Source organism: Arachis hypogaea, chromosome 5, assembly GCF_003086295.3.
Source record: "Arachis hypogaea cultivar Tifrunner chromosome 5, arahy.Tifrunner.gnm2.J5K5, whole genome shotgun sequence".
In the NCBI taxonomy this organism is placed as follows: domain Eukaryota; kingdom Viridiplantae; phylum Streptophyta; class Magnoliopsida; order Fabales; family Fabaceae; genus Arachis; species Arachis hypogaea.
The window spans coordinates 87,866,082-87,893,251 of record NC_092040.1 but is presented as its reverse complement, the minus strand read 5'-3'; the positions used below and the strand labels follow the sequence as shown (position 1 = coordinate 87,893,251).

The 27,170-nt window shown below is 30.8% G+C and overlaps 1 protein-coding gene and 1 long non-coding RNA gene across 3 annotated transcripts; both read right to left on the bottom strand.

Annotated features, from left to right (window-relative positions):
* Positions 1 to 303: 303 nt before the first annotated feature.
* On the bottom strand, positions 304 to 2,286 carry LOC112801747 (NAC domain-containing protein 96). The gene is made up of 4 exons (XM_072236535.1): positions 2,038 to 2,286; positions 1,709 to 1,951; positions 798 to 1,381; positions 304 to 693 (listed from the first exon to the last, which is right to left on the bottom strand). Exons 1-4 carry the CDS (start codon positions 2,228 to 2,230, stop codon positions 619 to 621), a joined length of 1,095 nt encoding a protein of 364 aa, XP_072092636.1. The 5' UTR covers positions 2,231 to 2,286; the 3' UTR covers positions 304 to 618.
* A 12,117-nt stretch (positions 2,287 to 14,403) lies between these two features.
* Positions 14,404 to 18,078, bottom strand: LOC112801746 (uncharacterized). 2 transcript variants are annotated; one of them, XR_003818654.2, is made up of 3 exons: positions 17,731 to 18,068; positions 17,095 to 17,190; positions 14,404 to 16,248 (listed from the first exon to the last, which is right to left on the bottom strand). It is a non-coding gene; the product is annotated as an uncharacterized lncRNA (long non-coding RNA). The 2 variants fall into 2 exon arrangements; XR_011882199.1 differs by having other exon boundaries at positions 14,404 to 17,190; positions 17,731 to 18,078.
* Between the last annotated feature and the right edge of the window lie 9,092 nt (positions 18,079 to 27,170).

Sequence of the window (27,170 nt, the reverse complement as noted above, 5' to 3'; positions counted from 1 at the left end):
ACATGTCACTGCCTACATCTTCATATTTGATCAGGAAGGTGCTAGTCAATTGCTTAATCATATACTTTTAGTTATTTAATATTAGTGATGATGTTCATACATTCAACATTGGTAAGGTAATGAATAATATAATCCTGGTCCTTACTATTTCGCTATGAAGAGTGCATATTTCTTTGTAATTTTGTATACAATTTAACAAACACTAACTAATAGATTTGAATTTTTTAAAGTTTGAATTTCACTTTATTCTTTCTTTAGAGAATAAAATATGATCTTCTATCCTTAAATAATTTGTAAAAGATCACACTTTATTCTTTAAAGTGAAATTCAAATTTTAGAAAATCCAAATTTTTAACTAATTAATAATCATAATTAAACTCTGAGAGAGGTCTGGAGAATATTATACAGTTGTTTGAGACTTCCCGATAAGAAAAAAGCTTAGAGCTAGTAAAGTGCAAACGAAGAAAGTGAAGAGCAGCAAACCGTATAGCAGGAAAGTGTTGATTTTGTTTGATGATTGGTTGGAGCATTGGTCAAGAAGTTGTGTTGAAACCTTTGATCTAGAAACCGCGTGATTCTCTATTTGTTGTCCCTTGTGGTGGCTATGGGCTATGGCCGTCAGAGTGCTGTTTCATCTAAGTTGATGATATCAACTAAGTTGATCTCTGCATAATAACCCACTTCGTCCACCACCTACATGTTATCACAATTTCATTCAATTTCATCGCACTTTCTAACCACACATCACAACATATAAAGTAATTTCCTTGCTTTTCTCATGCAATTGTTCAAGTTACCTTAGAATGACCGGAAGAAGCTTTGGGATTGGCTTCATTGGCAACTATACGACTGGATTCAATTTGGGCAGTAGTAGAAGGAGAACTATTATTATTGTTACCCTTCTTGGAACTACATCCAACCTCTTTATCTTGAATAGGCACACAAGTGCTCCTTTGAACTGTAACTCCTTCTTCTGAGACTCCACAACAATTCTTGCGTGAAGCTTTGTTAATACGATCTTGAATAAGCACACAAGTGCTCCTTTGAACCGTAACCCCTTTCGAAACTCCACAACTACTCTTGCGTGAAGAACTACTCTTGCGTGAAGCTTTGTTAGAACGATCTTGAATAGGCGCACAAGTGCTCCTTTGAATTGTAATCCCTTCCGAGACTCCACAACTACTCTTGCGTGAAGCACTACTCTTGCATGAAGTTTTGTTAGAACGATCTTGAATAGGCACACAAGTGCTCCTTTGAACTGTAACCCCTTCTGAGACTCCACCACCACTCTTGCGTAAAGCTTTGTTAGAACTATCACTCGCATGGAATTTTGTGTTTCTCTTGAGCCGACAAACCACCAAAGAATCCTGATTCGAGACACAAAAGTGTTACTTATTGTACTTAAGTAAATATCAAATTTATGCCATGTAAAGGTAACTAGTGAACCGAAAGTAGTGAAATTGTCTTTATGAAAATATATGCTAAATACTATGTACTCCCAAGAATGAACAAAGCTAGTTATAAGGAGAATTGACACTTGTAAAGTGCTATGTACTCCCAAGAATTAAACCAAGATTCACTCTAACCAACTAATTCAAAACTACCTAAATAGATTTTGATTTGATGTAGTCTAAATCTTGATAATACATGTACTCTCTTACACAATCAACGGAAGGAGAATATGTGAATCAATTAACCTGAAATTTGTCATTGATGCAGTACTCATGAATAATCCATTCAGTTCTCTGGCCTTTAGGAGCTCGGCCGACATGGAATACCAAGGTGCGTTTGGTACCAATCACATTTTGACCAGACTTTATCTGTCGTTCATTGCATGTGACCCTCCAATACCCATGTTTAGTTGCCCTTTTATTTTGTGAACCATTAGGATACTTTCTCCCTCGTCGCGAGAAAAAAAACCACTCATCGTTTGATTTAATGAACGATTTTTCTGTTTTCAAACATTTTTATAATAAATATTTACGTGGCTCAAGAAACAAGCAACAACATCATTCAAAAAGAAAGAATAAGACTGACCAGGCAAATCCCAAGGCTCAAAGGTGCAAAGTTCAAGCTCGGAAATAATCTGAACACTGTCCTCGTCACCATCCAATTTTTTTCTGAGGTAATAAGAGATCAACTCATGGTCAGTGGGACAGAACCTAAAGCCAGGAAACATGGAAGAAGCTGCTATTGACATGTGTGCTCCGCTTGAATCCCTATCCACCATGATTCTAAGGTGAAAGTAAAAGGGTTTGGTGTTAGAGAGATATGTTGTTCTGTTCTTTGTTTATTGGTGAGTGACAACAATTGGGTCTTTTGTACTTTGAGGGAACCAAGCATGTTTGATGCCATTCTTTTAACGTGTCATTCGCATGTACACTTCGATCGCAACTAGTCCGTGCTTCCGCTTTTATCTTCATCCCCACTCTCACACTTCTCCCATTGTTTCCTTAATTTCTGCATCCTATTTTTTTTATTCCTTATCTTAATCCATCTAAATTTGTCTTGTTCACATCACCTTGGAACTTATTTTTTATCTTTTTGTAGAATTTCAAATACATCATATTTTAATCAAATTTTTATTGCATGTTAATAGTTAATAGTAAAGAAAAAGACGATCATCTCTTTTATAACCGAGTCACCAAAAAAATTCTCTTTCATAAATTATCTAATATAATATTTGTTCCTTCTTTCTTGTTTTCAGTTTTCATAATACACATAATTTTGACTTAAAATATTGCTCATCATTGTAACAAAATATGATAAACATGAACATGAATAAAATTCAAATTCAAATTCAGCTCTTGTACAGTTCGCTAATGATTTGTTATGCTTAGTTTGTTATACCTAGAGTTAGGAAACTCTATTGCTAGTTTTTTTTAGAGTGGCAAATAATTAAAAGATATGGGCACGTTTTAAAATTGTGACAGTAGAAAAACATATTAGTCATGCTTGTTTATTTTTTTATAGCCACATTTTTTAAGAGTGGCAAAAAAAGTGTGATTAAATCATTAATCAATCGTCCTCCTCATAAAATTGTGGTGATTAACCTTTTTTGGCCACACTTTTAAAGCATGGCACAGAAAGATATAACTAAATCTCTAATCAATCTCACCTTTATAAAAGCGTGGTTATTGACTCCCTTTTGTCCACACTCTAAAAGCGTCGCAAGAAAAAAATGTAGCAGCAATTCTTTTTCCTTACAGTGAGCTAACCTAGTATTTAGTTGGTTTGTTATTTTATCTAACTATTTAATCATTGTACATAAAACACTGATAATGTGAGTGTCTTTATTTTATGTGAATAATTCAAAATTCATATATCACTAGTTCTCTCTCTTTTTGTTCTTTTCTTTCACTCTTGAGTCTTTCATCTTCTTCTACTTGTTATCAATTGTTCTTTCGCACGTCAGATTGTAGATTCAGATTCTATTAGTGTCTCTCCTACTTTATCAATTTATTACATTAGGAAATGAATACTATTTTACAATTATGATGTTTAATTTGGAGCACTGCATTATGTTCGTTTGAGTGCATGCGTGGATGACCACTTCGCAGGAAATATTTTTTTTAATTAATAATAATGCATTTCTCTTCACTAACTAATAATACAAACTTTTTACATAACGTTCCATGCACACAAAAACTCTAAGCGAAAACCAAGTATAATATCTTAGCTTATTCTATTCAATTTAATTGGAGGTGCAGTTAACATGCTTGGATATCATGGTTCCTACTAAATTAACGATGTTTTGAGTTATTGAATTTGATTTTGGATAATTTTTAATAAATATTTAGTTGCACTGATTTTGTTTTTATCAAATTTTATCTCTTAGTTGAATCGTTATTTTATATTACTTAAAAAGTCAATTAATTAACATGGTCATTTTCTTTTAGTTAAATTACACAGTTACTTCTTACATTTTTAGTGAAATTGTAAATTGGTCTTTAAAAAAATTAAAATTTATAATTTAGTTTTCATCTTTCAAGAAGTGTTTGATTTAACACAATTTTTTCAACCTATTTTCTATGTTAACAAAGTATTTTTAGCATATTCTGATAATATTCGATTAAATCAATTATAAATTTTAATTCTCTTTAGAAATCCAATTATAAACTTTTTAAAGTAAGGGACAAATTTATAATTTTACTAAAAATATAGAAATCAACCGTATAATTTAACCTTTTTCTTTCAATCAACCTTTTTTTTCTTTTCAATTGACAATTTTCTATATCTATTATTATTGAGAGTTATGAAGAATATAAAATATATGGATGACTATACTAAAGTCTTTTCTACTTTAGTATATTTTATATTTATAAAAAAATAAGAATGATTATATAAAAAATACTTTATATTTATAATTCTATATCTTTGTGTGGAAAATGGATATTTCTTTTAGGCCATTTTTTTGTGCAATACTAGACTAGTACTCTTCTTTAGTATTTCCTTTTTGTCATCATTTTTCAATATTCTTCTTTGGTATTTTTTGTTTTAATTTTATATTTTAATAAAATTAATAATTTATATTATAAAAAATAACAATAAGTAAATAAAGTACATATTTATTCAAAAATATAATGAAAATTATGCAAAGTTAAACAAAAAATAAAAAATTACATAAAAGAATTTGCATTAATAAAAATAATTAAAAAATATATGAATAATGAGCCGTTGGTATTAAAAATTATTAAAGAACATAAAAAAATCTAAACAAAAACATTCATATTATGAATAAGAAAAATAAATGAAAAATTGATTAAAAAAATCAAAACTTAAAAAAGAGTACTAAAAATAATAATATAAAAAATATTTATTTACAAAGTATAGCCATAAAAAAATAAATACAAAAAGTCTAATGATTGAATGGCAAATGAAAAAAAATATTATTTCTAGTATCTCTTCCTACAAATGAGATTAAATGACAAAACCAGAACAGAAATAAATATTTTTAATGAAAGATAAATCCAAGAGCCATCATTTGTTTATAGTGAATGAAAATTAAAATACAGAATCATATTTGCATTCAGACAAAAATAATAGTCAAATAAAATATTTTAAAATTTAGACAATTGAACATGTTTTAAAAATTAAACCAAATACACTTTTAAAATTGACTGTGTTTTTATTTGTGCGAATTTGTATACTGATAGGGTAGGGTACAAATTTAGAGTATACTCTACTCCATCGTACTCTAATCCGTACCCCTAATATATTATATGATATATATATATATATATATATATATATATATATATATATATATATATATATATATATATATATATATATATATATATATATATATATATATAAGTTATGTATGTAGTGAAAAAAGTAAATCTTGAACTCACAATCTTCTTTTTATAAAAATTTAAAATAATCACTAGACACTAAGCTAATTGATGGTTATATTATTTATAATTTTATACTGAATTTCTTTAAGATTTTATAGTTATTAATTTTAATTTAAATTTAGTTTTTTTATTTTCTATTTTATTAATATGTATGAAATTTGTAATGGTTGAATTTTATATTTGTTTAAAAGTTTTTTATGTTTATGCGAGTAGGGTCGGTAGGATAAGATTTAGAATTTTAGATTATGAGTAGGGTTAGGGTTGAGAGATTCTCAACTCGCGGATAGAATAGGATAAAATTTTAAGAAATTTTCAACCCGCAAATAAGGTCTAAACCTTATTCTATCCTACCCATTACCAGTTCTATCTCTAATCGACCATTCTCAATGTCCATTAACAATTTTTTTTTACTAATGTTTCATTTATGATATGGATAAAGAACTTATACAATATGAAAAAGGCCATATATATATATATATATATATATATATATATATATATATAGAGGGATTAATAGTTAATTGTCTCTAAAAGATGAGATGTTCTTTAAATTTGTTCTTAAAAAATTTTATCAATTAAATTAGTCTTTTAAAAATTGTCAAGTAATAATATTTGTTCTTCAATTACTCAATCAATAATTTCTGTCAATGATTGATAATGTGAACAATTAATTGATAATATATATGACAGCTAACATATCTAATTGGACGCTAATTAAATATGTTTTGAGAATCTATTAATTTAGTCGCTAGATCTTAATTGGGAATAGAGTTTATGTAATTGGGAAAAATAACTAAATTAATAGATTTTTATAAACATATTTGGTCAATATTCAATTAGATATGGCAAGTATCATGTGTGTTGTCAATTAATGCACAACATCATTTGTTGATAAAAATTATTAATGGAGTGATTGAAGGACAAATCTATTATATCTATTATTTTACAATCAAAATGTGCCTCACGTCACTTTCTCATTGTAATTAAAATCAAATCTTTTCCTCTAAAATTAAAGAATTTTCCTCTCCTCCTTACTAATTTTACAACCAAAATGTGCCACATGTCATTCTCTAATTGTAATTGAAATTAAATCTTTCTCTCTAAAATTAAAGAATTATTATTCCCTCTTTCTTACTAATTTTACAACCAAAGTGTGTCACATGACACTCCTTCGTTGTAATTGAAATCAAATCTTTTCCTCCAAAATTAAAGAATTCTCCCCTCCTCCCTCTTCCTTTCTCTATTTCTCTCATTCTTTCAACCACTCTATCTATTTTATATATCATTATCAATATCAATGACTAATTACTAATTTGACAATCAAAATGTGCAACATAATATTCTTTAATTGCATTAAAATTAAAATTGAAATATACATATATTATGTATCATACATTACTATCTAATTTAATAATCAAATATGTCACATGACACTCTCTTATTAAAATTGAAAGAGAATATTTTTTTTCAAAATTAATAAACTCCTTTACTAAATTCTCTCATCTACCTCTCTCCATTTTTCTATTTCTCTCTACTATTTTTACTATATATATAATATTTATATTTTATATTAATAATTTGACAAATCAAAATATGTCATCCAATATTTTTTACAATTAAAATAAAATTTTTTCTTCCAAAATTAACAAACTCTCACTCTCACTCTCACTCTCATTTTTCATCTTTATATTTTTCTCTCTTTTCTCTCATTCTCTATTTTTTCTATCTTTCTCTTCTACAGAAAATAAAATTAACAAAGTAATATAATTTAAATAAAAAATATTATTATTATATACATAGTTTTTTATTTTTTTATTTAGCTTTAAATTTTTACCGCTTATCTTTTAAATCTATATTTTTATTTCTCTTCTTTTAAATATTTATTAAATATAATTTGGAGAGAATACTAATGTTATAATTAAAGTTAGAATCAAGATTTAATTATTTAAAAAAATTAATTTTGAATTAATTTTATAACTATCAGTATAATTTTTTATGCTAATATCTAATTATATTTTTATATACATAGAGAGAAAAAATATTATTTTTAAATAGTAAGCATAAAAATTAATTATTTCTATTTGTGCAACAGACTTAACAGTTAACACCTAATTAAATGTAAAAGTATACACGTTAAATTGTTTTAAATTTTAGATACGAATGTTAAAATTAATTATTAATAAAAAATTTAACTTTTTCATATAAAAATAATAACTAAAAATCTTATTATTTGATTTTTTATCTACAGATACATTGACCTTCTTAATAAGAGATTTTTGTCAATTTACGACTTTTTTTGTAAAAGTAGTTTGATTTTTATAAATCTTTTGTGTCATGCATAATCTATATTGTTAGAACAAAATGGATCGTAGTTTTAAAAAATTTATATTCTCGTAATGTTATTACGGGTAAAAATACTAATATGATTAATTTTTAATCTTTAATGGACCAATTTGATTGAAAAATCTTTCAAAAATAAATTTAAAGATATCTTATCTTTCGGAGACTAATTTAATTATGGGCCCTGCTACACATACATGCAAATAACGCATACAACTCTTACAAGTTGGCCTAACCCAGGTTTAATCCACGCGCACTCTCTCCCTTTGAATGGAGCGTCAATTCCACGCTCGTCACTCAAACGGTTACACTTCAAAAAAACCGCTCATTATAGCTCACTCTTCCTCTTCTCCTTCAAAGATAACACAAATCCTCAAGTTTCGAACAACATTCCAAACTGAAGAGACATTCGAACTCGTCGCGAATATTAGCAGAAACCATCAACAAAATATTATTCAAGGTACGTTACTGTTTTACTCATCTTGTACATTTTTCACATTTTTGTTTCTGATTTCAAAATCGAAGAACTAGGTTTTACTATTCTTCTATGTTCTTCTAGGTTTTACTGATCTTCTTGTTCTAAATCTCATATCACTGTTTTTACTGTTCTTCTTATTCTAGGTTTTACTCTTCTTGTAAATTCCTCTAGGTTTTACTGTTCTTCAAAGTGGTTCTAGGTTTTACTGTTCTTCTTGTTCTAGTTCTTCTCGTAACTGATTTTTCGCTGTATATTGCTTAATTTATTGGGTGTATATGGAGTAATTTGTATGGGTGTATATGGTTGATTGTTGGGTGTATATGGCGTAATGTGTTGGATGTATATGGTTGATTGTTGGGTGTATATGGCGTAATTTGTTGGGTATATATTCCTAAACCCATATCATGTAATATAATCAACTGTTGCAAGTGTTCTAATATTGTTTGTCCTTGGGTGTATATTGCTTGACATTGTAATATTGCTAGAGCTTGTATATTTATCTATGTTTCAGTGAATTGAACATAATTTTGAATTGATCTAATTAAATAGTTATGAAATCGGTTTGGGTGTATGTGCCTCATCTAAGTTTTTACCGTTCATCTTGTTCTAGCTTTTACTGTTCTTCTTGTTCTAGTTCTTCTTCTAACTAATTTTTGTGTGTATATTGAGTAATTTGTTGGGTGTATATGGCGTAATGTGTTGGGTGTATATGGTTGATTGTTGGGTGTATATTTTTGAACTCATATAATTTAATATAGTCAACTGTTGCAAATGTTCTAATACTGCTTGTCCTTGGGTATATATTGCTTGACATTCTAATATTGCTTGAGCTTGTATATTTATTGATGTTTGAGTCAATTGAACATTATTTTGAACTGACCTCATTAAATACTTATAAAATCAGTTTGCGTGTATGTGGTTGATCTATGAGTGTATCTGACTGATATCTATGGGTGTATTTTTCATTGCAGTAAAAATGGAAGGCAAAAACCAAGTTGAAAAAAATGTAAGAACAAATATATGTCTTCGATCAAATCAGTTTTTCATAATAGAAATATATCTAACTCTAATTTTGCTTTGTTTACAGCAAACCATGGACCTAAAGTGTGCAACCCATCTGTTGAGTGAGAAATTCAGAAATATGAGCGAGGAGAAGTGATGCAATAAGACTTTCCAGGACATCCTCATTTTTATTGAGTCCATTTTATTAGATAGATTCTAATGATATTGTCATTGATTAATGTAACTGTTATATACTCTTGTAAGAAATTGAACACATGATGTAAATATATTTGATCTAATTATAAGTAAATTTTTTTTCCATAATTAAACTCTCTCTGGTGTATTCAAAATGTCTGATTTACAGGTACTATAATATGAAGGAAAACATCAAACCAAATATACACTCATAACCTGGAATTTTACACCCAAAGAATGTTGATTATACACCCAAACATCTATCCCCCCTAATGATTTATCCCTAAAACCCTAAACTCTAAACCCTAAAAACCTAAACTCTAAACCAAAAACCCTAAACCCTAAACCCTAACTCTAAATTCATAAACCCTAAACCCCTAAACCCTAACCCCTAAACCATAAATCTTAAACCCTAAACCCTAAACCTTAAACCCTAAACCCTAAAACCCTAAACCCTAAACCCTAAAACCTTAAACCCTAAACCATAAACCTTAAACCCTAAAACATAAACCCTAAACCCTAAACACTAAACCCTAAAAACCTAAACCCTAAACCACCCAACCTACTATACCCAAATCATTGATTTTTACACCCATAAGATCTCATGTTACACCAAAAAAAATTTAAATATACACCAGACTTCTATCCTATGATGCTTTATTGCTAAACCCCTAAAATCCTAAACCCTAAATCCTAAACCCTAAAACCCTAAACCCTAAACCCTAAACCTTAAATCCTAAAACCCTAAACCCTAAACTCTAAACCACCCAAATTATTAATTTTTACACCCATAAGATCTCATCTTACACCCAAGGAAAGTTAAATATAAACCAGACTTCTATCCCCTAATGCTTTATCCCTAAATTGCTAAAATTCTAAACCCTAAACCCTAAGCCCCTAGACCCTTAAACCCGTAAACCTTTAAACCCTTAAACCCTAAACCCTATATCATAATAAAAAAATAAAAAATAATTTATAACATAAACAACAGATTCTGAAATATATATATGTATGTAAAATGTCAAACACAAGAAAGTTCAGAAATACACCCAAGAAAAACTATGGTTTACACCCATATTTTGTAACTATACACCCTTTTTATTTGTACTCCAAACTCTTGTAGAGAAACCTACGACCTTGGCATAGTCCTTGTATAATTTTGCAGCATCTTCAAGGTTTTTAAAAGTCATTCCAACCTTGAGAACAAGTTGCTCATCAACAACAGAGAGGGGCTGCAAAATACAACATGTTAAAAATAATAAAATACTATAGAATTTCTGCACCTCATAAAAAAATAACAATCAAAGTAACATACACCTAAAGATTCCTGATATACACCCAAACGACAACAAGTCAATTAAAAATAACAAGAAAAATCATAAACTGTAAATACACCCAAACTTTCCTAAAATACACCCAAACCTCCCTAAAAATACACTCAAAAAGTTCTGATCTACACCTGAGCGTTTGCTATAAATTGCAGATAATTAATCAAAACTAATGCATTAGATTCAATTCACAGATTATGTTTATGCATTAATTTCACAGTCTAGGTTCACGAATTATTCAGCTAGACAATCATAATTAACTGAAACTAAATCAAACCTCAGGAACTTCGTTCGATTCAAATTCAAAACCTACTTTGCCATGATTGAGCTGACAATCTGAGATTGAATCCACTTCGCCGTGATTGAGTTGACAATCTGAGGTTGAATAATCCATTATCTTCAAAAGGACTTCAAAATTTGATTTCAAAAACCAGAAAATCGAAATAAAATGAAGCTAGCGTTACAGTTCGTAAAACTCAGGTGAATGACAAAGACCAAAGAAGTGATAAACGCAGAAGAAAAAGGATCCAAAAGACCAAGGGAGAACGCGAGAAGGAGAACGAAGAAACTTGACAAGAGATTCGAAGAAGGTAATGAAATATTTTGAAGATTGGAAGTGAAATATACGCACGTTAATAGATTTTGATTGAAACTAAATTCTGTTATATAGCGCGTGACTTGTATGTATGAATTGGAGCGCGTTTAGGGTTTTAGTAAGTTTCGCACTTAAAAATAACAAGAAAAATCATAAACTGTAAATAAACCCAAACTTTCCTAAAATACACCCAAACCTCCCTAAAAATACACTCAAAAAGTTCTGATCTACACCTGAGCATTTGCTATAAATTGCAGATAATTAATCAAAACTAATGCATTAGATTCAATTCACAGATTATGTTTACGCATTAATTTCACAGTCTAGGTTCACGAATTATTCAGCTAAACAATCATAATTAACTGAAACTAAATCAAACCTCAGGAACTTCGTTCGATTCAAATTCAAAACCTACTTTGCCATGATTGAGCTGACAATCTGAGATTGAATCCACTTCGCCGTGATTGAGTTGACAATCTGAGGTTGAATAATTCATTATCTTCAAAAGGACTTCAAAATTTGATTTCAAAAACCAGAAAATCGAAATAAAATGAAGCTAGCGTTACAGTTCGCAAAACTCAGGTGAATGACAAAGACCAAAGAAGTGATAAACGCAGAAGAAAAAGGATCCAAAAGACCAAGGGAGAATGCGAGAAGGAGAACGAAGAAACTTGACAAGAGATTCGAAGAAGGTAATGAAATATTTTGAAGATTGGAAGTGAAATATTCGCGCGTTAATTGATTTTGATTGAAACTAAATTCTGTTATATAGCGCGTGACTTGTATGTATGAATTGGAGCGCGTTTAGGGTTTTAGTAAGTTTCGCACTTATAAGACTTGTAATTGCTAATTGCTTGTATACTAAGATTAATCCTTTAATTATTATGTGTGGATCAAGATTCTCTGACGTGAAGAAATTGGTAATGTGGTAAAATGAAAAGTTAATCACTCAACTTAAGATAGTGGACACATATTTCATGGAAATTACAAAATCAATGGTAATTTTTTTTGGTGACTGGAAAGTAGCAATAGAACAAACAAGAAAGAAAAAAACAAAGAATAAGGAACTGCTTTGCCATCTTTGCCATTATGTCTACCACTTTATTTGCATCTCTTAAAATCAATAGGAAGTTAACACGCCATTTCCAAGACATGATGTCCCGAATTTTTAGCACCAAAAGATCAACAAAATCAGAGTTATCCTGAAAATTACTGACAAGAGTAAAGACATCTACACAATATATTTCACAAATAATATCTCTTTGCCACAAGTCTTAGGCTAGAAGATATCCTCTCCAAATAGCAAACAACTCTCTTTACAGAATATTACGACTCTCAATTGTTTCCAAACAACCTCATTGCCAACTTCCATTTCAATCTCTGCTAACACAAATAAAACCAACCCGATCACCAATACTAGGATATCTTGCATTATTATTAATCTTAAAGTAGCTACTGAGGAAGAATCCATGAGCAACTAATAGTAGAGGAGATAAAAACTCGTTACAACTCAAAAATATTCCAAACTTCTTTTCAAAGGACAAAGCCACACTAGTCACCTTATTTAGAGGCCAAGACTCGTATGGATGAAAGATCTCATTATTCTTGGAATGCCATATCCACTATAGACCAGAAAAAATCTAAAATGGCGCTCTTTACTATGAAGTAAGAACCAGTTCATCAAATTCAGAGGTTGATCATAAATCTCCAAAGCTTGTTAAACTAGTTGAGCTTTTGGACAATCTCGAAGATAATGAACAATCAATTTCTGACAAAAAAATATCGTGGACAGCTGTCCGTTAGTGAGATGTCCCTCTTGAAATGAAAAGCAGCAGTGGGTAGAGCCTCTCTAAGACAAAGTCCGGCCAAGAATTTATATTTTTCCAGAAGAAGATGACGCCAAAACCAAAGCCAATTCCCCTGGTCCTCTCAACCAAACTTCTTCTTACTGAGCTACAAGTAACCACTACGAGAGTCATAAACCTTTGACGTCACACTAAACCAAAACCATCCTACCACTGAACAAACTTGCACATCTGGATTATAGGAAAGAATGTTGCCTTACAAAAATTAGTTTAGAGAAGAATAGATATTTTGAAGGTGTCACTGTCCAGATGACCAAAGATCCAAGATCTGAAGATCCGAGTCAGAAATGTAAACATAATTCATCTCATGACAAAGATGCCCCTCTTTTCTCCAATTAAAAAATCAAAAATTCTGGTTTAGATTCCCAATACTTCAAACAAAACCATCCTTCAAGAGATCCCAAGTTTTACATATACTCTTCCAAATATAAGAGCTCGTGTCTCAAGACCGACAAAAATAGTTTTTGGGAGAGGAACAATATTTTTTCGCCAACAATTGAACCCATAACTTGTTTGGATGATGAAAAAATTGTCAAACTAGTTTCACAAGAAGAGCAACATTAGCACAAAACGGATCTAGAATTTTTAATATTAGCACAAAATGGATCTCGAATTCCCAAGCTACCAAATTTCTTAAGGGTGATCAACACCTTCCAACTAACCAGATTCATGTCTCTACTATCAGTTTGACCCACTACAACAAAATAGCATTTTGGCGACGTTTTTTTTAATGCTTGGCGATGGTTTTAACTGTCACTAAATGGTTTTGCAACGGTTAAAAAAAGCGTCACAGATTTGAGCATCGCCAACTGACATAGTGACAGTTTTGGACCACCTTTGGTAGGGAGTGTCGCAAAATTGTTTTTGACGATTTTTGAAGTATAAAACCGTCACTAATTTGTAACACTTGTAAAGGTATTTTTTATGATGTATTTCGTGACGTTTTGAAACTGTTGTTAAATTACTAATTCCTGTGACAGTTTTTTCTTATATTTCATAACTATTTTAAACCGTCACTAAGTTACTAGTTTTATAACAGTTTTTAGATATATTACTAATTTCTGTGACAGCTTTTTTCTTTATTTAGTGACTGTTTTAAATTGTCATAATCTCTCCAGCATCAATGCTTTCTTTTATTAATTATTGCAAAAATTATTTCTATTATAAATAATAATTTGTGTCTACATACAAAATAATAAATGGCATTATATTTCAATAAATTTAAACTCAATCGCACAAGTTTTACAAAATAAAAATAATATATTTCAAAAGTTGAATTCTACAAGTTTTAAATAGTCATAATCCATAAAATGTAAATTCAAAAAATCCCAACTTAATCCAAACATATGAAACTAACAATTGTACTTATAACTTAATCCTCAACTTTTTTCCGCAACTTCGCTTCACCTTCAACCTCAATAGTACCCAGCTTCAACAATTGCTTCACAAGCAACTCTTGTCCTCTGCAAATGAAATAATGCAATGATTAGAATGCATTTGTAGAATATTGCCAATAACAATTTTATGAGAATTCATGAAATGCAGTAAATAAACATGCTAATAAAGATTAAATTAAATCATGCTAGAAATCCATTAGTTAAGAAAAATGATCAACATCAAAGCCCCTAGATCATTACTAACAGTGACAATAACAATAAATATTTAAAATCCTACTATGATAAGCATTTATAAAGAAAAACACTTTTTCAGTAGACATGGCTAATTCTCCCAACTGCTTCCATTTAGACTCACTCTGCACTTCTGTGGTAATGCTCTGATCGAAGAAGAGAAAAAAGGATGAGTAGTTCTCATAATTTAAAGTAAAACAAGAAAGTAATCAGTAAGTTACATTATAAAACTTTTATAAGTCAATGGCTATCTCCTTTTAAGCACATGAAATTTTTTTAACTTACTTTTACAACCACTAATCTCCTAAGCTGCATGGCTAGATTGAACATTTGAACCTATAGTCAGGGTCAATAGCTACTTCAAGAGCATCCTCTATCATGCCTCGTGATTCCAGAAATCGAACCACACTACCATAAAAACAAGTATATAATTTTAACTAGGATTTTTTTCAATAATAAAATAAAAAAATTCATATTTCTCCAAACATGATTTTTGGACTTTAATTCCCAAAATACGATTTTTTTTTCATTGGTCCGTCGAACTCTATAAAAATTGGCAAGTTCGCCTAACCAAACGGCGAACTCCCTTTTAAGTTTTTTTCAATTCGGCATTATCATCATCTCCAAATAGTATACAGATCTACAAACAGTATATAGAAATACACAAAAATACATGAACAACCAGCATGATTTTTCAAGGATTTTTTAATTATAAATTAAAAAAAGAAGTCATATTTACCAATGGCAACCATTGTTATCGTCTCTAAAAATACATAGGTACACCGGAATAAACCATATTTTGAATGGAAATAATGTTCTTTCAAGACCATAGTTCAATGTATTCTTAAGCCTGAAAGCAGATTAAACCACCATAAAATTGTTAAATGGCCACAATATGTTTATATCCATACTTCAAACTAGTTTTAGTCAATCTTCAAGTATAGAAAGGAAAGCTTAATTGATGGGAAAATTGTTAATACAATTAGAAGAATCAGATGAAATCCATTCCACTCTGGTGAATCTCGAATCCAGGCATCATTGTCATGAAAAAGAACTCTCTATAGAGTATAATCTTTTAACAAAAACAGCATGAAAGGAAAGGTTAAAAAGAAACATGAGACAAAATATCATTGTTTCTAGGGAAGAAAAAAGTGTTATAAACCCTCATTACCTATGATCAAAGGTCAAGGTTAGTTAAATTATTCAAGTTCCACAAGTTATTGATGACAATTGGCTGAAAGGCCATAAGGAACTAAGCAAATTGAAGATAAGCTTAGAACTTAGTATTCTATGAATCTCCAATTACGTATACGTTGTGGAGTGCCATATTCGTACTGTACCATCCTCAGAACCAGTAATAATTATAGGGAGCTCAGGATGAAAGCATACATCAGATACATTGTGTGTGTGTGACCCTCCAAAGTCTGGACACAATTTTTAGCCTGATAATCCCATATCTGTTTCATAGGTTTTATCCATGTAATAATTTCAATCCATATATACATAAAAGGCAAACAAATCGTAGCAAAGTGTAAAGAAAATGGAAAACAGAAAGCAAATCTTAGATTTGTTAATTCTTCTAACTACAGAAGCAAAATACACATAGGAGTTTTAGAACTTTGACCACCCTACAAAATTTTTTCATATTAAATATGCAAGTGAGTTTGTTCTTCTAAAAGATAATCACATAGGAGGAGTACTTTAACAATAAAACATCTGTTGTTAATACCTCTTCAGTTGAAATCTGCCTCATGAGATAACCATTATGAAGTGTATATATAAAAGTGACATTTAATTAATTTAAGTTCAAAATATAAAAGTGATTTGATTTATACAAGTCAGTCAAATTATGTTATATCTTTATATTATTTTTTTAGGAAACAATAAGGAAAATGAGTAATCTATTCTGCATCTGATAACACTCTTTGACAGGGAGCGCTTAAATTCATCATTCAACTACCCAAATGGATAGAAAATTTTAATAATTAAAAATAGTAACAAGAAATAAATAAAGTATCAACTGAAAATGTTACAAATAATTGTCATAGAAAATTTATACTCATTCATCACATTCAACTTACATCCAAGCTAGGAGTAACACATAACCTTACTACTATTATGAGCCCCCTTAGCTATATATATAGATTCAGTATAATGTTATTCTTGCTTTTTCAATACTCAGAATAATAACAATAAGTGTAGCTATATATTCAATTTGTTGTAGTGATAGTTGAAAACTTGGGAAAGAAAAAAGAACTAGAATAATACAATGGTTTAAAAGAAACATGTATTAGAGATCTCACCTCTTTGTCCAGTAATTCTTCAACTTTTGACAGAGAACTAGAGTTGCTTTCTTACTATTTTTCTAAGCACCAACAGCAGATAACTAGTTCTGAGCTCTATGAAGCACTAAAACTACTAATAAAATCAGTCATATAGACAGATAGTCTATAATGGTTCCATTTTAAGTTTTTAACTGAATCTGTTGGTCTCTACTTTCTATCACAATTATGAGACAACAAACTCTCATAAATACTTGGTTGGTTCTACATTTGATTCCTAGGCTCCTAGCTACCTACAATATCTCAATCTCATAAAATTAAATGTACTACACGTGTCTCTTCTATGAGAATGGTGAACTAGAGATCATAATTCTCTTCAAGTTGGCAATTTGGTACTCACACATACATTATTATTATGAACTTGCTGGCCTAAAAAAACATCAAAGGAATCAAGAGAAGAAATAACAAATAGAGCATTCAAAGAAATCTGGTTGAAGCATTTCATTGAACATGTTGAGTGCAGGTAAAATTAAAATGATATAAGAGAATTCAAAGAAACAATCGCAAGTATGAACATGAGGATATAATCATAACGGTAAATTGCAGCAACAATAAAGAAATTGCAGAGAAAAATATAGTAGAAGAACAATTAAATACTCAGTGTTCAGTGAGGTTGGAAGAGAAGAAAAAAGTCGCCAAATAGGGAATTAGGTTTCGCACACATAAAAGAGGGGAAGAGAAAGGACGACGCGAGGGACGACGAACAGTGAAAGGCGAGCGCGAACCGCAACGGTGAACAGCGAACGTAAACTGTGACGAGCGACGGTGAACAGCGAATGCAAACTGCGATGGTGAACGGCGAATGCGAACTGCGACGGTGAACTTTCTCTATTTCTTGTCTCTTCTCATCACATCTCAAACAGCAGCAAACAAGGTTTTAGACGAAATGGAAAGTAAAAGGAAAAGTAGAAAGAGATATAAACTCCATTACCGACGGTCAAAAAAATTATATTATAAATGTCACAATGTTAATTAATGGAGACCCTTAGAATTAGAGTCACAAATTTAGCGTAGCTATATGACTAATTTAGCTATCTTTCTAAAAAAATTAGAAATAATGGATGTTTCTTTTTTTAGTTTATCCAAACAGTATCTCCCAACTCGATAAGTTAAAGATTAATATGTCGCGGATCTGAGCTCTATTTAAGAGTTTGTTGCTGGCCAATGAGTTACTGCATGCACAAGGCGGGGTTCAAACTCCCGACACTTGCTTAAGCAGACGAGTGAGCTGACCACTCGACCAACTCAAGTTGGTTAAATAATGGATGTTTCTATTAGGACACTCTTTTTTGTGCAATACTAGGCCAGTTATATATCCATTGCCGTAAGTCCATAACTAAACTAATGGGCCTCGTTGAACTTGTTTGGGCATTGTTTGGCATCACCAAAAACATGTAATATAGAAAATTAGAAATAACATAAACCTTGGCCAATGTAAAAGTAAAAATGTATTTTACCCTACAAAATGGTTGATCCACAATAAGATAGTCACCCACTACTTCACTTGCCTTCCCACTTCTCACACTACTTTTCTCATTTTGATTTTTAAATTACTCGCCGCAAAACTGCTAGTATTTCAATTCCAGTTAGGGCAGTGCTATGGTAAGAATGACAAATTTTTCAGCATGTGAAAAAAAGAAGTGGACGTCTTTTGATGAATACACGTGAAATATGTTAGAGTTGTCTTGATTAAAAGAGATAAATTCTATTAGAGATTCAGGTAGTACAGATATTGTGGGTCAATTTAATGTTTACTGATGCAAGATTAGGTTAGCATTAAAAATGAGGTGGTGATAATTAAATTATTGAATTTTTGGATGTTGAATCCAATATTTTTGTTAAGTGATGAACTTATGTTGTTACTGAATGCAACATAATAAAAGGGGTTAAAGAAATAATAAAAAACAAATGCAATGGATGAAGATTTGTATTATTTGGGCTAGGAGAATAATAATAATAATAATAATAATAATAATAATAATAATAATAATAATAATAATAATAATAATAATAATAATAATAATAATCAGATAAATATTATTTTGTTATAATGATTATGATTAAATTTTTTAGTTTTTTATTTTGGGCTTAGTAATATTTTTTGTAGTTGAATTATTTTTGTAAAATAAATGGATTAGGATAATGTTGTAATTCTTCTTTTTCTTTGGACTTAGTCTCCGTTTAATAATAATAATAATAATAATAATAATAATAATAATAATAATAATAATAATAATAATAATGTGAAAAGAAGTGTTAAAAGAGTTAGGATAACTCAGACTTTTTGTCGGTGTCAAGAGGGCAAAGGCTGACGGTAGAAGATTCTAAAAGGTCTGAAAAATTGAAGGATACGAAGGAGAAACAACGGGAGCAGGATTGATTAGTGTCGGTACCATTAAACCAACTAAAAAATGATGAAAAAGTATCTAACAGAAATATAAAAACCCAATTTACTGGCTTCATACCCTAGCACACACTTGCTTTTGGTGTTTTTTGTTATTGTTATTATTATTTTTTAGGTTAATATCATATTTTTTCTTGCTCCATAATGTTATTAGCGTCATATTGTATGGATCACACAATATTTAGACCAGATAAAAAAACTAAACCCAAACACCATAGATAAAAAATATTCTTCGGGACAGTAGACAAAAAGTCCAACAGATTAATCATGGGATTACCTATTACTAATCCAGCAACACTACCAACAGTTCCTCTTATAGTTTCTATGAGTTCTGCAAATGCAGCAGCAATTTGCAGGGTTTTTTGCAGCATCACAACACGCGTTAACCCCTTAACATAGCCACATCGTTCCAGCAGCTGAGAAAACAAATTTCATTCAGCACAATAGCACGACCCTTAGATAGCGTTTGTTTGCCGAGACTAAAATTGAGACTGAAAAGACAGAGACTCAGTATTATAATTTGTTGAGCCAGAGACTGGTACTTAAATTTCTATCTCTATTTTCAAAATTTTAGTATTTTAGTACCTCCAAAAAGTAGAGACATTGAAGACTGAAAATTTTAAAGACGGGGACTGAAACTTTAATAACATTTTGTACCTAAAATACCCCCAATCAAAACTTAAAAATCCAACTCTACCCATTTGGCTTCTCCTTTCTCTTCACACTCAACCAACTCTCTTCTCCCACCGCTCGTCCCTGCGTTGCCGTCGCCGCTCGTCCTTACATTGCTGCCGTCGTTCGTCCTTGCGCCGTTACCACCGATCATCCTACGTTGTCGCCACTGATCATCCCTGTGCATTAGTCATGTCTGTCCCTGCACATTCGCCCATGCCGTCACTGTTTGTGGACCAATGACCAATGTGGTGGCTTCAAAAAATTTCCAGAAAAATAGCGAAGGTAAACGCTAATTTAAGGAAGAAGGTTCTTAACTAATGAAATGGCCAATCTGTTTTAGGGAGTGTTGCAGATGAAAGTTGGATTATATTGATCTTTGCTGTGATAATGTTTTTTTATCATGTATGTTTGGAATTATAAAAGCAAGTGCAAGTATGAAAAAAGTTAAACAAAAGCTATCAATGGATTTGATGCGAGAATTAGGTAGCAATCTAGGCACAATACGAACTCCTAAAATTAGTCTTCTCTATGAGTTAGTCAAAGGAAGTCGGGATTAGGGATTTCAGGTTTTATCATTTGGAGATTTTGTGATGCTTTAATTTTAAAATAAGGGTAATTGGTCATTAGCCTCATTTTAGTCTCTGTATTTATTTAAAATTAAATAGGATACTGAGACATAACTCAATTCTATATTTTTTTTTACCAAACTTAATATTAAAATTTATTTTTATCTTTATCTCTCAATCTCTATCTCTATCTCTCAATTTTAATCCCAGTCTTGATCTTTTCACCAAACTCTATCTTATAGACTTGTAGTCAATAATCAATACTATTACTGTAGAAAGAAAAAATCTTTTACACATGTAAAAGACATGTGTCATTTCCTTAGTTAAAGTTTCTATAAAAGACAAGTACCGTGAAGAAGACATTTACTGCAATTGTTCAAAACCTAGCAGTATGAATTAGTTGTATTGGCCTATAGCCATGGTTAATTAATGTCTAGGGGTGTCCGCAGATCAGATCGGATCGAATATAACAAAAAATTCGATCCGATCAGCATTAAAACTATCGGATCGGATCGAATCCAATATCCGCAGCTTTTAAGGTTGGATCCGATCCGATCCGATCCGCACATTTGCGGATCGGATCGGATATCGGATATCGGATATATCCACAAAACACAAAAATATTTTTAAAGGTTTATTTTTATTAAAAAAATATCAATAAAATTTATTTTTTCTATTCTTTTAAATATGTTTACTCTTAAAAAAATATTAAACATACTTTTCTTAAATAATAAATTAAAATAATATAACATATATGATAATTATTAATTGAAATAAAACATAAAAAGATATTTATTTATTTATTTCTTTAATTTTGCGGATACGCGGATATGCGGATCGGATATGCGGATACCAACACAAAATCCGCAATCCGATCCGATTAGTGTGCGGATCCGATCCGATCCGATCCGAAAGCCTTGCGGATCGGATCCATATCCACAATTTTTGGATCGGATTCGGATAAACACCGTGGATATGCGGATCGGATCCGATCCATAGACACCCCTATTAATGTCTGATTTTAGTGTTTAATATAATCAATACAAATTTAATATTTTTATAATATATATGTGGGCTGCGTTTAATATGATGGACGAATGTTAGTCTTTTGTGAGTTGGGTCCAATATAAATATTTATCTTAAAAAAAATTAAAAAATATTGATGGCTTTAAGATAAAACTACAGTATAATCTAATAATTTTTTTATAAAATATTAGAATAAAAGTTAGGAAAATTATCACATGTTCACTGACAAATATCGGAATATGATGTTCATTGGTATTAAAAGATTGCTAATTTTACTTTTTGTCATTTAGTAACTATTGTAACGACCAAATAATCCTAATTGAATTGTTAATTTTTCTAAAATAACCAACTAAAACACATGAATATTGGCTTGAAAAGTTATGTAGCAATTCTTTATTTTCTGGGCCACAAACTTACATTCAATATATTGGTTTTTTTATATTTTCAACATATTAAATATAACAAAAAATAAAAAAATTAGTATTACACTATTAAAATATATTTTTAAAATATAAGATAGATAAATATGTATAGTTTTGATGATTAAAAAAGAAATGTATTAAATAATTTAGATCTTTTACTAAAATAAAATAAAAAAATCTATATTTTTTAAATTGTTTTAAACTAAAATTCATCACGTAAATATTTTTTTATAACTTATATAAATTGTTACAGGATACGTAATAAATGTACTATTTATTCATAAATCATACTTTATTATCATAAATTATTAAGTTTATTATATCTTCTTTTATTACAAAAATTGTGCTATTTTACTATTATTTAACTACTTTTAAATTTAATACTATTAATTAATACATAAATAATAATAATAATAATAATAGAATAATAAATTTTTAAAACTATACATAAAATTTATTAGTCTAACACGATTTACGAATAAATAACCAAAAATCTAATATATTGAATTTTATCGAATAAAAATAAAACAAAATAAACAAATATATATTAAAAAAATATTTCTAAAAAAATAACATTCATAAATTTATAATAAAATATTAAACATAATACGAAATTTAAATGAAAAACGTAAAAATCGTTCCGATGATAAAAATCATAATGCATATATATATATATATATATATATAATTTCTTGCAAATTAATATTTACAAGATATTTTTTTTGACTAATTATATTAATATTTCTAATAGGTTTGACCATATTTGTAAAATAGAAAAAAAATCATCATTTCGTAGGATCTTAATTTGAAAATAAATCGTAAAATTTTCTAAATAATAATACTTGGAATCATATTAGTTTGTTGTATTATAGTGTTTTTAGTCCAAACAAAAAATAATACACCCAAATGTTACCAAAAAATAATTAATTTTTATGAAAAAAGTATTTAGACAAATTACAATATATTTAATAAAGTATTAGTTTGTGAGTAATTATAATATTTTTATTAATTCTGTAAAAAAATACATTAACATTATGATCAAAATTTTCATATATATATATATATATATATATATATATATATATATATAATTCTTTTAATCAAATGTATTATGATTTTTTTCATAGGGTGATTTTTAATTATTAATTTAAACTTTTTATTATCATTTTATATTTTGTTATTATAAAAGTATGAATGTTAATTTTTTTATAGGAATGTTATTCATAACATATTTTTTTATAATTTATTTTTACTGAATAAAATTTTATGTGTTAGATTTTTGGTTATTTATTGTATAGGGATAAATATCTAAATTGATATTTAAAGAATTTTAGATCGGATATTTTAGTCTTTAAAAAATTTTATTTTTTAAAAATCTTCGTTTATTACTTTCATCATATAGATTCGTCCTTCCATCGTTTATTTTAAAAGAATCTAATTTTTCTTAGAGTGTATTTTTGGAACTGTAACACCCTAATATTCAAATCCTTATGCTCGAGTCATAAGTCAATGATATTACAGTGGTACGACTCTCAGGTGGATTTTTAATATATAAATATAGGTAATTTCGAAAGGAGTATTAATCGAGAAGCCTGAAAAGAGTAGAAATAAAATTACGAAGATGTATCACTCACGTTTTGACAACGAAAAGTTAAACTATGAAGCCGAAAGCGATATACGGGCAAGGCATAAAGGAGGTTAAGAGATAGATAACAGATGGATATATATATATAACATAAGTAAATAGCCACTAGTCACGACCCGCGAAGTTTAGGCCGGCTAGGGTACAGTATGAAAGTAACTGACAACAGTACATCCTAATCTCTCCCAAAGGAAACATAAGAGCCTCTATAGGCAAGTTCCAAAAGAGTTCAACACATAAAATAATCTTCTCAAAACAAAGGTGGAGAGATTCTAAGCAAAACACAAAGTAGAGAAAATAAATATCTTCGCCGTCTCTCAGACGAACCGCAGCTCACTTCTGAGCACCTGAACCTGTATATGAAAAACAAGAGATATATACGGAATGAGAACCCCGGGCCCATGGGTTCCCAGTACGGTAAAAGTGCTAAATAAATACAATGCACTGCAATAAAAACTCACTAAGCATCCTAAACTCCTTTTCACCAAGTATCCAGCCTAGATTCACACTAATCCATAAATAGGCATCTGTCGTAAGGGGATACTAAATCTAGTTTATGTTACACATGTTTCCCAACTCGCTGATTCTTCCACGAATCAGACTCAGAATCATAAGCAAAACCATCACCAGTTGTTCTGCCTCAGCAACTCTATATCAATACATCATACCCTCGCCTGGAGCTAGTGAAATCACATCACTGCGTCTACCCAGGGGGCTCAAATTATCTCATTCAAAAATCATCATCATCATGCAATCGCATCATCAATTCATCTCATCAAGAACAGCCCCCAACATCCACCGACACCAACATGAGGGATCTCTCAGTTGTACAAACACAAGCAATACAGACAAGTAATACACAAATAAGGTACAAGTAGAACAAGTAGCACGTAATCAGGTAACATAGCATATATGATATAGAAATCCAAAACAAATAGGCAAACCCAAACAATTCAAATATATGCAAATGATGTATACCTACCCTATGTTGATGATATCATCTGTCGGTTATATAGCCAACCCGACATGTCCTGGTAGCTAACCATTGGACAGAAACACCCTTGCGGAGCAAGTAGGTTTGAGCTACAACCCCCTTGCTACTACCCGCTCAACCCAGAGCCAGTGGAACAACCACTACTGCAGCTACTACCCAGGCGGGTGTTTAAAAGCTCAACCTGGAGCGAGTGGATTCACCACTACTGCCGCTACTACCCAGACGTCACAATCTCTGACCTGGAGCAAGTGGGACGAACCACAACCCTTGCTATTGCCCAGGTATCTTAAGCATTAACCCGGAGCAAGCGGGACGAACCACAATCCTTGCTACTGCCCAGGTATCTCAAACATATATTCATTCAATCTCAATTCATATTATTAATCCTCATTGTTATCAAATCTCAAACATTAACTTGGAGCAAGTGGGACGAACCCCAACCCTTACTACTACCCAAGTATCAGAGTTACATTCATTCAAAACTCCATAATTAACTCATTTATCATAAACATCCTTTTCCGTCTCATACCCGGAGCAAGTGAACAACGCCACTGCCTACTACCCGGGGTTACACATCACATTTCAACATTTTCCATTATTATCCATTTAACACATTCATTTATTCATCATATATGCATTTATACTCAGCCATAATCAATAATGGCTTTGCCGTGACCCGGTAATAACTCAGCCATCCGGCTCATTGTTTAATCAAGAACCAGCCATTTATCAATAAATATAGCCCTTCGGCTCATGGCATACACGGTACTTCTACCGTCATCCTCCATATCTCATATAATCATCGTTGATCATCATTGATCATAACCTTTCCCCTTGCTTCACTCGCAAGTTACCATACCCCTAGCTCCTTTCTCATTACTAGGCATATCATAATGATTTAATACATAAGGGGTGAGATCGGAGGCTTAGAAGTATGAGATTTGGCGTTTAAAACTCAAAAATCAACTTTGGGATGAAAACAGGGCCACGCGCACGCGTGGATGGCCACAAAACTCATCGACGCGTATGCGTCATGCTTGCTAACGCGTGGATTGAAAAATACCCAAGCGACGCGCACGCGTCCACCACGTGAACGAGTGGGTGCTCTCATGCCCCAGGCACAAAATAGGCACAGTTCAGGCACAACCCTCTGGAAAATGGCTGGGCATTGGGGGTAGCACATCGGCGCGCCCGCGCACACCACGCGCACGCGTGGATGGCGTTTTCTGAAAGAACGGCGCGTACGCGCCAAGTGCGCCTACGCGCGAGGGGCCATTCTGCTAAAAATTTTCTAAGTTAAAAGCTGCAGAATTCACAGATTCAACCCCCAATCTTCCAACGGACATAACTTTCTCATTTTAAATCGTTTTTCACCCGTTCTTCGAACGGCATGGACATCCCGGATCCAATTTCATTTCTAAATAGATTTGGCACAAAACAGAGATCTATAGTCCAAGTTATGTCTCGTCAAAGTATGCCCAAAAACCATGTTTTTCATACAAAACCACAAAGTGCCATTTTCAAAACAAGTCATTTTCAAATCTTTTCAAAATCAACCAAAACATGCCAATTTCAACCTTTTTTGAAACCAATCAAAATATACCAAAATCAACATCAAGCCTTCTCAACTCATACATTAACACTTTACCACGATTCACAAAACCACTATGTAACCATTTTTACCCATTTCAAACAAATGGCTAAATTACAAACATATCAACATGTCATACATCCTTCCTCATCCCAATTTCCAACAATACTATTTCCAGTCAGCCATCATTACACATAATCAATATCATACTCACTATCACGTGGTTTCACCCCCAAATCAACCTTAATCATTCCTCAAGAATATATCACAACATACATATCTTTCATGCATTATCATACCATCAAGGCATCAATAATCATACTCACATATATGACCACATAATATATCTCAACCAAAATCAAACATACCTCATCTATACAATTTCACCCAAAATTACCAATTTCCACACTTCAACTCCTCAAACATCATTATTCAATAACCAACCCAATCATTCATATATTCATTATCTAAAATTCATCCAATCACTTGTGTCATCATACAATGCACACATCAACTTACCTCCCTTACCTCTTTCCAGCCTCTGGCCCAAAATTTACGGCCTCCGACCCAATTTCACAATTTAAATGCATAAACCACAAATTAATACTCATTACCCAAATTTTCAATACACCAAGCATACAAGGCCACCCAATTCTCAACCCAATCATCAATTCACATTACATACCAACTATGCATATTAGCACCAACCATTTACAC